Raw genomic sequence first — 13,171 nt, forward strand, 5'->3', positions numbered from 1 at the left:
GGTGCAGGAGTGAGTTTGTATGGAAGAGAATCAGGTTCATCAGAAGGCTTTTCTAGGAATATCTCATGAGCCAAGGACTCGAGGAGTGTTGTGGTTCTTACATCTCCTAGGAATGGAATTTCTTCCCCCTGTTACTCAGACGAGAGATATGCTCATTCATTCATCAGACTCTCAGCAGCTATAGCCATGATGTTATGAGCTACTTCCTTTTCTGATGACTCTTTGAGAGTCACTAAGTCCAACATGGAGGAGTTCAGATACTGGTCAGAATCATCCTCAGGGGCTTTTGACACTTGAGGAGTAAAACCTCATGTATGTTCTTTGATAAGATCATAGGATTGACTAGACATAGGGTTCTCAAAATGATGGTAAATAGGGTTTATTAGAAATGGAAAAACTGTAGGAGTAGAGGAGGAGCCAGGAGTAGGTAAGGTGGTAGAAGGCATGAAATAGTGATGCTCTGGGGGTGATTTCAAGGATAATAACGAAGATGGAGCAGTGTGAATGGTGAGAGAATGAGACGATTGTTCGATCGCCATTAGATGAGTACTTGGTAAATGAGTATAGAGAGAAAGAGAGAGATGAGGACAAGATCCTAGCTATACAAAGGAGATGAAGGTTCATGACTTGCCGTGAGAGAGAAAGAAAGGTTTATTAGAAGAAGGGCTAATGATGAGTGGAGAGCGAAATAGGTTTTGAATAGTTCTGAAAACGGTGGTAGGTTTGTGGGGAAGTGTTACCGTGTAGAGGGGATGAAATAATTTGAAAGACAAGACTTAACATGTAGTTGTTGAAAAGTCGGATGATGTGGCAGTTGAGTTAATTTTGTTAAATTTTGTTTTGTTTTGAAAGGGCATACAGAGTTAAGCACATTACTACTAACCTGAGGTATAGAAACCTGATGCCAGAGCAGCTCCTCTCTCGCAGTTCATAAATGTACCTTTTGCTTTTATGATCATCATGCATGTTTACCTACAACGGTATTGATGTGAGTTAGACTTGGTCAGAAAACACTTTAGCTATATTTACCTGGTATTGTCTTACATAGCCAACTGATGGAGGATCGGGTTCTTCATTAGACTTTTGTGACCCCATCTTCACCTTGATTGATCCACAATATTCTCTACTCGAGGCTTTGATACAGATATCTAGAATTTGGTCTTTTGTTTTGCAATACTTTCCACAGATAAATCCCTTCCTGATATTGACCATCAGAAGATGATCTCACCCTTCAATGTGCTTGGATTCTATTCTGGAGTGGAGATACAGAAGGAAAAAAAATTACATGCTTATCTAACTCTAGAATAAAAGAGAGTGATTGACTTGTCACGCAGATGGGAGCCTTTGGTTTTCCAATTTGAGAAAAAAGTTTGATTGAACAGGGAGATGTGGAGGTTAATTTGATTTCCCCACACTCTGTGTTCTGCTGCTTGTGTAGTGCCATGAGCTGCATCTTCACTCTTCCTTCAGCTTCAATAGTAGTAGGTGACGTACCAGGTTCTTTGTGAGACATGGAGGATAATGTTACGTTGTCTTTTGCCATTCTCCTTCATCTTACTCATTTTATCATCCTCCCTATTTGAAGCCTCAGATATTTATTCCCAGAGGCAGGGTTGGTTCATCATATTGATCATCAACTATTCTTTCTTGGCAAGGGAAAGTGTCTTGTTAAATACCCCATGAGCACCATCTACCATTTATTGTGACCTTTGTTGGAGACTTTGTGGCCTTGTTTTGTGTATTGTACCCCAGAAGGATTCCTTCGTTCTTCTGTTTGCATTAAGCTTCCCAAGTCGATCCTTCCTGTTGTCGAGAACATGGCATTTTCCTCCATTTGGTAGCTCATGGTGGGTTTTGATTCAGGAAGGACCTGATCCAGCACCTGTTCTCCACGTAGAAATTAGTATTTACTGCTTTTGCCCAAAATTTCTTGGTGATTCTATAGTCAATGAGCATTGTCCATGCAGCAATTTCTAGTTCCGTTCTTTCCTTCAGCAATACTATTTTGTTGTGGAGTCCTTACGTGTTGAGAAATTGTGTGTGATCCCTTCTTCCCCCTCCTCCTTCATTTTGTGAACTCATGTCTAGGTGACACTTGAGTTTGGCAGACCACGAACCAGGTCCTGCTGAGTTAATTTATTCGGAGGTAAGAAGTTCGCATATACCAATCCTTCATGCCATGGTTGCGACTTTACTCATCTCACACCACCAACTTGTGGAGAATCATAATTAGTTGGAGTGGATGTTCTTGTTTCTTTTGTCCATTGAGACAACTTGGCGAGTTATCAGATTGGCGACTGCACTTTTTTATGCCATTCACATAGTGCACGTTCCCACTTCAGTGCCAAAAGAACTTTTCCACCTTTTTATTAACTGAGAATGTACCCTTTACTTCCTTTTTAAGGATACATTCCCTTCCTACAGGGCTTTCAGTGAGAAGAGATTTATGATGTCTTCATCTACGTGCTTTAAGCATCCACTGTCCATAGTCCATCCCAGTCTGCTTCCTCTCACTGTTCCTTGCTTATGCAAATCAAGGGTTAGATTTAGGAACTCAAACTAGTTTGGGTCCCTTGTTGTGATAAAAAAGATGAATGAGGGATTTTCTAGTCCATGCAGGCAACATCCGCTTTTTGCGAGTGGTACCTGGTCATTTGTTAGTAGTCATTCCATCAGTAAACACTTTGTTTTTCTAAGCAGACTGAACCCTGTCCTGGCAATTTTCTTTAAAATGCCCATTGTTCCCACAGTGGGTACATAACCAGTTATCAGGTACAGTGACATACTTGTTGTGCGGGTTGTAGGGAGTTTTCTCCCTTTGGAACCCGATGCCCAGCTTATTCCCACTGTTATTAAGATACATGGCAGTGACAACATCTGATGACCAGGTCCACTTCAGAGATTTCTCAAGACCATTTCTTACTTTCTCCAATTCAGCTTGAAGTTGTTGATTTCTCTCGAGTTCACTACAGAGACTGGTTTTCACAACAGTTAACTCCTTTTCAAGCATGATGTGCGTCTCACTCGCTACTTTATTTCCTTTCCCAAGACTTACATTCTTATGTCTCTACTGAGTCCCTCAATGGTTTCCTCTAGATCAGTGAATATTACTAACAGGTCATCCCTTTCTTCTTCCATAGATGCAACCTTTTCTTCTAAGGTGTGTTTCTCATTGTTAAGGCCTTCTATTGTTTCTTTTATATCAACAACTACTACCATCATATCGTCTCTCTCATTTTCAACACTAGTTATTCTTTCATTCAAGACTTCATTTTCTTTTTCAAGATTAGCTATGGTCTCATTTAAGTCCACTACATAGACCACTAGATCATCTCTAGATTGTTCTGCCTCTCCTAGTTCTATGGTCAGGATCTCCTTAATGTTTATAAGGCTATAATAGGCATCAATTAGGACAGTAGATAAAGACCTTAGCTTCTTAGAAGAATAGGATTTCAGATTTATCTGAACATCCCTGAAGTTTACCTCATTGTCTTCATCTTCTTCTTCATCATCATCATCTGACTAAGCCATCAGTGTGAACAGTGAATCGTACTTCGTTGCTTCAGTTTCCACTGCAATCATGGAACTACTTTCTGTATCTGATTCCCGTTCGGATTCACTTGAGGAGTCTCCCAAGCAGCAATATCCTGCTTAACGATATTGTCTACAACACTTTTTCGATTGAATCTTTTATCTCGAACCAGGTTCCTTTTTCCTGCTTTGTCAGGATTTTGTTTGTGTTGCTCCTGTTTTGCGAATGGTCAGTCTTTGATGAAATGCCCTGACTTTCCATATCTGTTATAGAGATCGTTATTCCTTGTTTTAGTTGAACTGACCCAATTTAGTATACCACCATTTCTTTGAACCATCTTTTGAAATCTCTTAGTAAGATAGGCCATGTCACTATCTTCATCACTTGAATCACTGCTTTTAGCCTTAAGCACCATGTTATTTTCCTTCTTGGGCTATCTTCTTTCACTGTCTTTCTTTCTTTTCATCTGGTATGTCTTCAGATTACCAATCAACTCATCCATGGTCAGAGTCTGTGGATCTTTAGCTTTAGTGATGGCATTTACCTTACTTTCCCAAGACCCAGGTAGAACACTGAGGATTTTCCTTACAAGCTTGTTTATGGGAATGACATCTCCAAGTGAGTGAAGCTCATTTATGGTGGAGGTGAATCTGGTGTGCATATGTTGTATGGACTCATCATCCTTCATCATGAAGAGATCATATTCAGTGGTGAGCGTGTCGATCTTGGATTGTTTGACCTGAGTAGTTCTTTCGTGTGCGGTTTGTAAAGCTTCCCATATTTCTTTGGAAGTATCACAAGCTGATACTTTGTTGTAGTCATCATTATTCATTGTTACATCGCATGTTGTCATTGTTGTTCCATATGGGGAGTTGTTGGGCTGAGTGGTATGAGATTGTAAGCACTTGAGATTTGATATGTTGATGGCTGAGCTGGGCGTTAGAGCCGTGTTAAGAGTGTTGTTGTGGATCGGGCTACACGTCGTAGTAGGCCATACTGGCTTTATATTTATTGTTATTGTTGATCGGGTTGCACGCCATAACAGGCCTTATTGGCCGTTTATTATTATTATTATTATTATTATTATTATTATTATTATTATTATTATTATTATTATTATTATTATTATTATTATTATTATTATTATTATTATTATTGTTATTATTATTATTATTATTATTATTGGTCCAAGTAAAGGTTAAGTTTTGAAAACTAACAAAGAACTCAAACATGGACCAGATCCATCTTGTGAAGCACAGTCATGATCAACCCAAACATGTGAGATGCATGTGAAGGAGATAAATCTAACTTATCAGAAGTAATATTTCCTGATCTGATCGAACAGGTTGCATATTGGATAAGGAGAGAAAAACTCCTTACACGAAGAGAACACAGTTTAGGAAGAGGATAGTGTTAGAGTATGAGATCAACTAGAATTCTTCTACCTTAGAAGAGTAGCATTTGTATCCCAGTCAATCTCTAATTACTAACCCATTAAATATCAGTCTTGTTCTCTTTTACAGGTAATGTATATAAGCAGAAGTTAAACGTAAATTGAGAGCAAAAGAGCAAGGCAATTTTGCAAGCAATTTATATGTGATTCAAGCGTGCAATCCTGAAGCTACTTGAATATGATAGAAGAACTAGTTCCAAGTGTCTATCTTTTATTCTAGTTCAATTGTAGTAGGTGATTTTACATTGTACTTTTTAGCTTTTATAGAAGCATTTGTATTAGGTACCTAGAGTGTTCAAATTAGAGTTAACTTGAAGTTATCACAATAGTTGAGGTTGTGTGCCACAACGGGATTAAAGTTAATCCTAGGTTTACAAAAGAATTTTTTGTAAATACAGTTTTTGGCTCAGTGATTTTAGTGGAAGTTTGGAAAAATCTTACTGAGTAATAGGGCGTGATTTTTTCACCTTTTGAGCCAGGTGTTTTCCACGTAAAAATCTCTGTGTTCTTTATTTTCTTTACTTATTATTCCGCAAACAGTAGTAGTTGGAACACATAGAATAACCAGGTCCTTCTATAATCTAGTTAAGCGAAAATTGGGTACCACACAAATCACTCCCCCCTCTCCCCTTGTGTGTTATTGAAGTATAAAACATTATTATTATTATTATTATTATTATTATTATTATTATTATTATTATTATTATTATTATTATTATTATTATTATTATTATTATTATTATTATTATTATTATTATTATTATTGTGGATCGGGTTGCACGCCGCAGTAGGTCTTATTGGCTTTTGATTAGCGCTTTGGCAGGATCCGCCCCTTCAGAGTTTGACATACCAGCAGTGAGCGCAAGCACAGTCATATATATACATGTGCTTTGGTGAGGGGCTTATGAGCCAGGCACCCGTACAATAATGACTGATATTTTTTGTGTGTGTGTGTGTGATGAAGTGGGAATTTGAGACAGACAGTTTGAGCATGTTGAGCATGAGAGTACCTAGGGGATATCACTGTGAAATCATTCATTTGACATGCATACTTGACATGTAGGCATAGAGATGCATTTTCTCATGCTAAACGGTATTGTGCCATTGATGATTGACATGTAGGCATAGAGATGCATATGCCTCATGCTAGACGGTATATGATAATTGATGACTTGACATGTATATTGACATGTAAGCATAGAGATGTACTTTCCTCATGCTAATTGGTAAACGAAAATTCTTATCTATTGTTGTGAATTAGGAATACAGTTATTTTGATAAACTCATGTTCAGTTCATTTTTAGTGGCAACGTTTGGACTTTATTGTTATACCTGAAAATCATGTCTACTTTTTCGTAATTGTGAAGTTGAGCATAATATCCTTTGAGTTATTACTTTTAATGCCTTCATTATATTATTACGAGTTGTTATTGGGTTTTGATGTTGGACTTTGACCGTTTATCGAGCTCCTCACTGCTTTCAACCTAAGGTTAAGTTTGTTACTTATTGAGTACATGGAATTTGTTGTACTCATACTATACTTCTGCACCTTGCATGCAGATCTCGGAGCGGATGTTGCTGTGTATTACGGGAGTTGATATTGAAGATGTACCTGCGTTCTGGCTATAACTTCTACTTGTCCTTGGTAGCTTTAGATTTGTAAATCTATTTTTGTATATTTCGAACAGATGATGTATTCATTTCGTATCGGCTTTGTAAACTCTAAGTCTTAGAAGCTCATTATTTGTACTACTAATCGTTGGAAATTGTATAGAAATTCGGTTATTTTGCTTATTTACTCTTATTATTCTTATTTGAGTTATGTTGATTGTTGCTTGGCTTAACTAACGGGTTTGATTAGGTGTCATCACGACTAGATGGGTTTTGGGCCATGACAAAGAAATCAACCATAAGTCATGAGCTGGTCATGATCCCCAACTTATAGCTTTTCAGCTTAACCACTTTTAGTTTGACCAAGGTTTTTACTGGTTTATTCTTAATAATATTTTTTAATTCACAAAATACTTTTCCAAAAATAAATTTCCTAACTTTCTCTTCACTCCATATTCGCCGTTCATGCTTTTCTTTACAAAGTAAATTTTAATTTATAATCTCTTCTAAAAAATTTAAAGGTATTTTAATCATGTTAATAAAAGAATAGTTTATCATCACTTTTCTGCCAAATACATCAACTCTTTATTATCAGTTTCAGCAAGTCTAACCAAACACTTAAATATTTAATTAAAGAATCAGTTTCAGCACTTAAAAATACTTTTCAGCACCTCAAGCATTTCAGTTATTTACAATCACCTAATTCAAACGGGCTCATAATCCTCGGCCGTCAACATATTACCGGGTTTGACGCGTAAATTTTACTTTATAAGGTGGATAATATCATTAAATTGGGTGAAGTATTTCTATATTGTTCATGATTTGTCTTCACTGAGTTATTGAATTCAATGATGTGCATGTTTTCTCTTAGGTTCTTGTTTCCGTTTACCTGTGATAGGCTAGAAAACTACTCTCGTTTAATTAAATTTATGATTTAAGTTACATGTACTGATGGTACAGTAAAAAATTTACGTTATTAATACTCTATTACGAGTTGTCATATCAGACTTACTCAACATTTACATTTTGTTATAGGCCAAAATTTACTGCCATTATAAAAAACTCTTAAATTTAAATTTAATGGAAGATGTCTATCAAATATTAGCTTGTAATTGCACTTTATAAGTTGTCACACTTGCAGAAAAGATCGACTCATAATCTTAGTCAACACTAAGACTTTGAACCGTGATATTTCAAGGTTATGTCCTTATAATAAAAACTTCTTATTTAAATTAGGGAATTTAAAAGTAAAGTACGAACGTAAATCAATAGTGCTACTTGTAGATTTGTGCATAACTTTTTGCAAGCGGTTTCACATTTAAAGAAGGAACAACTAGCCTAATTACTTATGATTTATTTCTTCACAATAAAAAATACATTGGGCATTATTCCACTGGTTATAAGAAATTTTTGTTTAAAGGAGGTCAAGAGTTCAAATCCTACTCAACCAACTTTTTTTCCCAAACAAAATAAGCTTCAAAAATAGCCAAAAAAGAGTTACTAAGGAGGATCAATCCATAGACCTAGAAGAAATAAGGCAGGAGTTAAACCATTGGAGTAAGAATAGAGTTGTGCTAAATGGTGTCACTCCTCTCTATATATACGTATTTGATAAAATTTTCATATTATTTTGTATGACAGTTGGTAAAATATTTTGACGAATACGTGAATCCGCCCCTGATTGTCAGGTCCATGAACATACAAATTAATGTATTGAAAAGGCAGTTCCAAATACCCTTTGGGTCTGACCACTTCCTTCATTAATCCCACTATGCTCCCTATGTATCCCCCACCCTCCTAAAAGTACTCCGTTTGTGATGGATATTATTTTCTTATCAGTTCGTTCATAAAAAATAATAACTTTGTATATTTAAAAAATATTTCATTTGTTTTTTTTATTTTCTAAAACTATCCAATAATATAGTAACATGTTTAACCCCATATATTAATTTCAAAAAGTAATTTATAACCCCATATATATATATATATATATATATATATATATATAAAGGTTAGACATATTTTTAACTACAAGTTAAAAAACACTTTTTTTTTCTTTTTTGAACTCGGCCTTGAATAAATTAGAAAGAACGGAGAGTAGACAAACATCAACATACTTAATCTCTTCTTCTCAGGCTTTTGTCCCAAACCCTCATCTCCCTTTAGCCTTTATCTCTTCATTCATTCTTCAGAAAACCTCAAAAAATTCATGGATAGGAGAGATATTGAAACTCACGATTTCATGAACGTGGAATCTTTCTCCCAACTGCCCTTTATTAGGCCAGCACCAACAAAAGAAAAGGCAGCCATTAAGCTTTTTGGGAAAGAATTAGGTGGTCGTGAGGAATCTAAATCTGTCGATTCCAATGACCATAGTGATCAAGAATCAAAAGACAGTACTGTCAATGTCTCCGACAACCGAAAATTTGTATGTAACTATTGTTGTAGGAATTTCCCAACTTCACAAGCACTAGGAGGCCATCAAAATGCACATAAAAGAGAACGTCAGAATGCCAAAAGAGCTCAACGTCAGCCACCAAATTTTCATATTGGAAATGTTAATGGCACTTATTTTCATAGTTCCAGGAGCAGTACTACTAGCTTTTATGGAAGTCGTCATGTTTATAATGGTAGCCATTATTCTCAAGCTCATACTATAAATGGAAGTCCCTTGGCCTTTTGGAGAAGCCATTCTTCTCCTCTTTCTAATTATGCTCGTGACCGTTCCAAGATGATAGATCCATTGCCAATGTATGTTAATGGAAATTTGAAGACCAATAGCAGCTCGATTTCTTTAAGCCGATTTGGGTATGAACTGAAGGAAGGAGTTCAAGATCATGTGAGTTTAGATCTACACTTGTAAAGACCGTCCAAGTAGTAATAATTTCTCTTTTTTTTTTTGTTTTTGTTTTGTTGAGTGTCAAATTTAATTATTTCTCTACTATTTGAAAGTGGCTACAGTCTTTTCTATTTTAGATTCAAGAGTTTATCACACTTCATGCTAGTTGATTGCCCATCTACTTATTTTGAGACTTTGTGCTAGTTTTTTGAAGAATGTGCGGCCATTGTTATAATAATCATTAAGCATATATATATAGAGAGAGTCTATAGCTAGTACACGTACGTGTTTTTTTCTTTCCTGTTTAGTGTGTGTCTGTCTGCTTGAGGCTGAGGAAGTCGGGTGGGAAGAAGCCTAGTTAGTTGTACTATACTAGGCTACTTATGAATTATCTGTTGGATCTGAAGAAATTAAATATGCATGGGATAAGGAGTAACAAGGCAAAAAAAAGGAAGGAGAGAATATTTTTTTTGGTAATTAAAAGATATTATTTACCAAGTATAAGTATTTACACACTATTATAATCTGGGGCTAGCTTTCTATCAAAACTACTGCTAGACATGAAGCTCCAGTTGGGAGATTTCTAGCCTAACTACAATTCCTCTCCTATTGCTCTTCCAAGACTATCAGGGTACCAATTCAGAACACTCATGCATCTATCTAGCCTAGGAAATAACTTGGTTCTAATATGTATTTCTTGGATGATTAATCTAAGAATAGCATTTACAGTTCTCTTCTTCTTGTGGAAGATGACATTATTCCTTTCTTGCCAAATGTCATAAACTGCTGCTGCTACTAACATTCTGCACATTGCTGCTCCGCCACTTTTTCCTTTGGCCACCCTTTTGATCCACTTCAGTTCTTCCTGTCAATCTTTCTTTGTTTCCTTAATGCCTTGCCAGTGTAGAAGGTTCTGTCATATATTTGCTGACATTTCACAATCAAAAAATAAGTGTTGTATAGTTACATTTTCTCTTTGACATAGTGAGCATATTTTGTCTTCTATGATCCCCCATCTTGCTAGCCTTTCTTTTATAGTTAACCTATCTTATATTGCCAACCTTAGTATGAATATGCACTTTGGAAGTCCAAGATTATTACAAACTATTCTCCTCCATGATACCTTCTAAAAATCCCCTTGCATAGTTTTGTACATGTGCTTCACAGAGAATCTCTCCATCTTGTTCACCTCCTCTTCTATATATTCAGCACCCTCAAAGTGTCTTCTTGCCTTGAATGTCTTTTGGATAACCCACGATGCACTTTTTTGTTCTATGTTCCATATAGTTTTCCCCTTTATGTAGTATGCATGTATCCACTGGACCCACAACTTTTCCTTCTTTGTACGGATGTTCCATAAGAGCTTGCGTATAGCTGCTTTGTTCCACAGTTCCACATTGATGAAATTTAGACCTCTTGTTACCTTTGGAGCACACAATTTATCCCAGCAATCAATGCCTTTATGGTAGGTTCAGCACTCCCCGACCATAAGAATCTCCGGCATATTGTTTCTATGAACTGTATAATCTTTTTGGCAGAATAAATATCTGAGCCCAGAATGTCTGAATTGCAACTAGTACACTCTTGATTAGCATTGCTCTGCCTGCATATGATAAAAAGTTTGTTGCCTAACATTGAATCCTGCTTAACATTTTATCAATGAGGGGCTCACTATGCATAGCTATCAATCTCTTTGTGTTCAATGGGACTCCTAGGTACCTGAAAGGTAGGTCTCCTTTAGTGTATCCTAGCATGTCCATAATATGTTGTTGTATCGTGTTGTTCACTCCTACAAAGTATATATAACTTTTATTTGGATTTGCAACCAGCCATGATGCTGCAAAGAATATTTGAAATTGTTTCTGCGTGATCTTGACTGATTGTATGTCTCCTCTACAGAACAACAGTAAGTCATCAGCAAACCCCAATTGTACTAGGTTGACTTTAGCACATTTTGGGTGGAATTTAAACTTCTTATTCTCCTTTAGTGGCTTCAGTAGTCTGCACAGATACTCCATGTCATCACAAATAGCACTAGTGACAAGGGGTCCCCTTGTCTAAGTCCTTTTCTTGCCTCAAATATCTTGGTTGGCTTGCCATTAATTGTAATAGAGTAAGCAACTGTACTGATACATACCATTATCCACTTCACAATTTTTTCAGGGAATTCCAGCAATTTCATCAGTTGCTCAATATATACTCATTCCACATAATCATAAGCTTTCTGCATATCGATCTTGAGCATACACCTTGGTGATATGTTCTTCTTCCCATAGCCTTTAACCAATTCATAACTCATAATGATGTTATCAGTAATCATTTTTCCTGGCATAAAAGTTATTTGGCAATTATCAATTATGTCTGACATAACTTCATGTAATCTTGTTGTCAGGACTTTTTGATATTATCTTATATAACATAGTGCATCAAGATATATGCCTAAACTCCTTAATGCTAGTTGGGCTCTTTACTTTAGGTATCAGGGTATTAGTGGTGTAGTTAATGGCTTTACATATTTTTGCATTTCAAAAAACACCATCACTGCTTCAGTAACCTCATCACCTAGAATATGCCACGTCTTCTTAAAGAAAAATAAATTATATCCATCACATCCAGGTGATTTGTTATCATCAATATCCAATATTGCTTTCTTTACTTCCTCTTTAGTGACTTGCTTGATTAGTTATAGTTTTTGCTGTCTGCTTAACGTATAGCCTTTCTGCATGATCTTTGGGATGACCACTGGTAATTGTGAAGTTGTTGTACCAAGTAACTTCTTGTAGAAATTCAGTATTTCCTCTTCCACATCATTTGCACTTTGGAGTATTTCCCCTGCATTGTCGATTAATCTACTAATATGATTCTTTGCTTGCCTATTTGTCACACAGGCATAGAAGTATGATGTGTTTAAATCCCCTAGTTTGAGCCATTTGATCTTGATTTCTGTTTCAGTACACTCTCCTCCACCTTTTGCCATTTAGCCAGTTCAAGATTTGCATCCTTTTCTTGAATTATTGTCTCATTGTCATTTCCTGGACCTATCACTTGAGACTGGATACCTTCTAGTTTGTTTCATGCTACTTGAATCTTATGCCCGATACTGCTACATTCTTAGTTGTTCAGCTAATTCAGATCTCCCTTTATTATTTTGAGCTTATTCTACACCTTTAGCATTGCATTTCCTTTTTGCCTCTTTTTTCCAGCAGTGCTCAACTGTGCCATCAAAGTCTTTGTGATTTGCCAAATAGTTGATACTTGAAAGGTCGCCTTCCTTCTTGGCTAGTGTCATCAATAAGTAGGCTCAAAGGATAATGATCTGAAAAGCCAGGGTTCATAATAATCCCCTCCATCGCAGGCCATTTTTGAATCCATTATGCATTTACCAATATTCTATCAATTGTATTGTGAACATGGTTTTTGGTCCAAATGAACTTTCTCCCCACTGTTCTGAGTTCATCTAGTCCAGCATCCAGTATGAAAATATTGAAATCTCTCACCTCTATCTCTTGTACTGCATTCCTCTGTACTTTATTCTCACTGGATAGGATAGTATTAAAATCACTCATTATTAAACTCGGGACACTGATTACAACCATTGTTCTCCTCAGATCTTCTCATAATGTCTTTTTGTCTTGTATAATATGCATTTCATACATAGACCCAAAGTTAAACTTGATTCTGTTCTGGTTTATGGTCATCGTCCTACAATATATTGCTCATGTACTTGATATACATC

At 36.2% G+C, this 13,171-nt stretch overlaps 1 protein-coding gene across 1 annotated transcript; it reads left to right on the top strand.

The window, feature by feature from the left end:
• Positions 1-8,805: 8,805 nt before the first annotated feature.
• On the top strand, positions 8,806-9,459 carry LOC104242220 (zinc finger protein 8-like). The gene has a single exon (XM_009797243.2). The coding sequence runs from the start codon at positions 8,806-8,808 to the stop codon at positions 9,457-9,459; it is 654 nt and encodes a 217-aa protein (XP_009795545.1).
• Positions 9,460-13,171: the final 3,712 nt, after the last annotated feature.

Source organism: Nicotiana sylvestris, chromosome 12 (assembly GCF_000393655.2).
Source record: "Nicotiana sylvestris chromosome 12, ASM39365v2, whole genome shotgun sequence".
In the NCBI taxonomy this organism is placed as follows: Eukaryota; Viridiplantae; Streptophyta; class Magnoliopsida; order Solanales; family Solanaceae; genus Nicotiana; species Nicotiana sylvestris.

What these genes read in the sequence shown, in the direction of transcription:
- LOC104242220 (XM_009797243.2), top strand. Translation starts at nt 8,806, where the DNA reads ATGGATAGGAGAGATATTGAAACTCACGATTTCATGAACGTGGAATCT.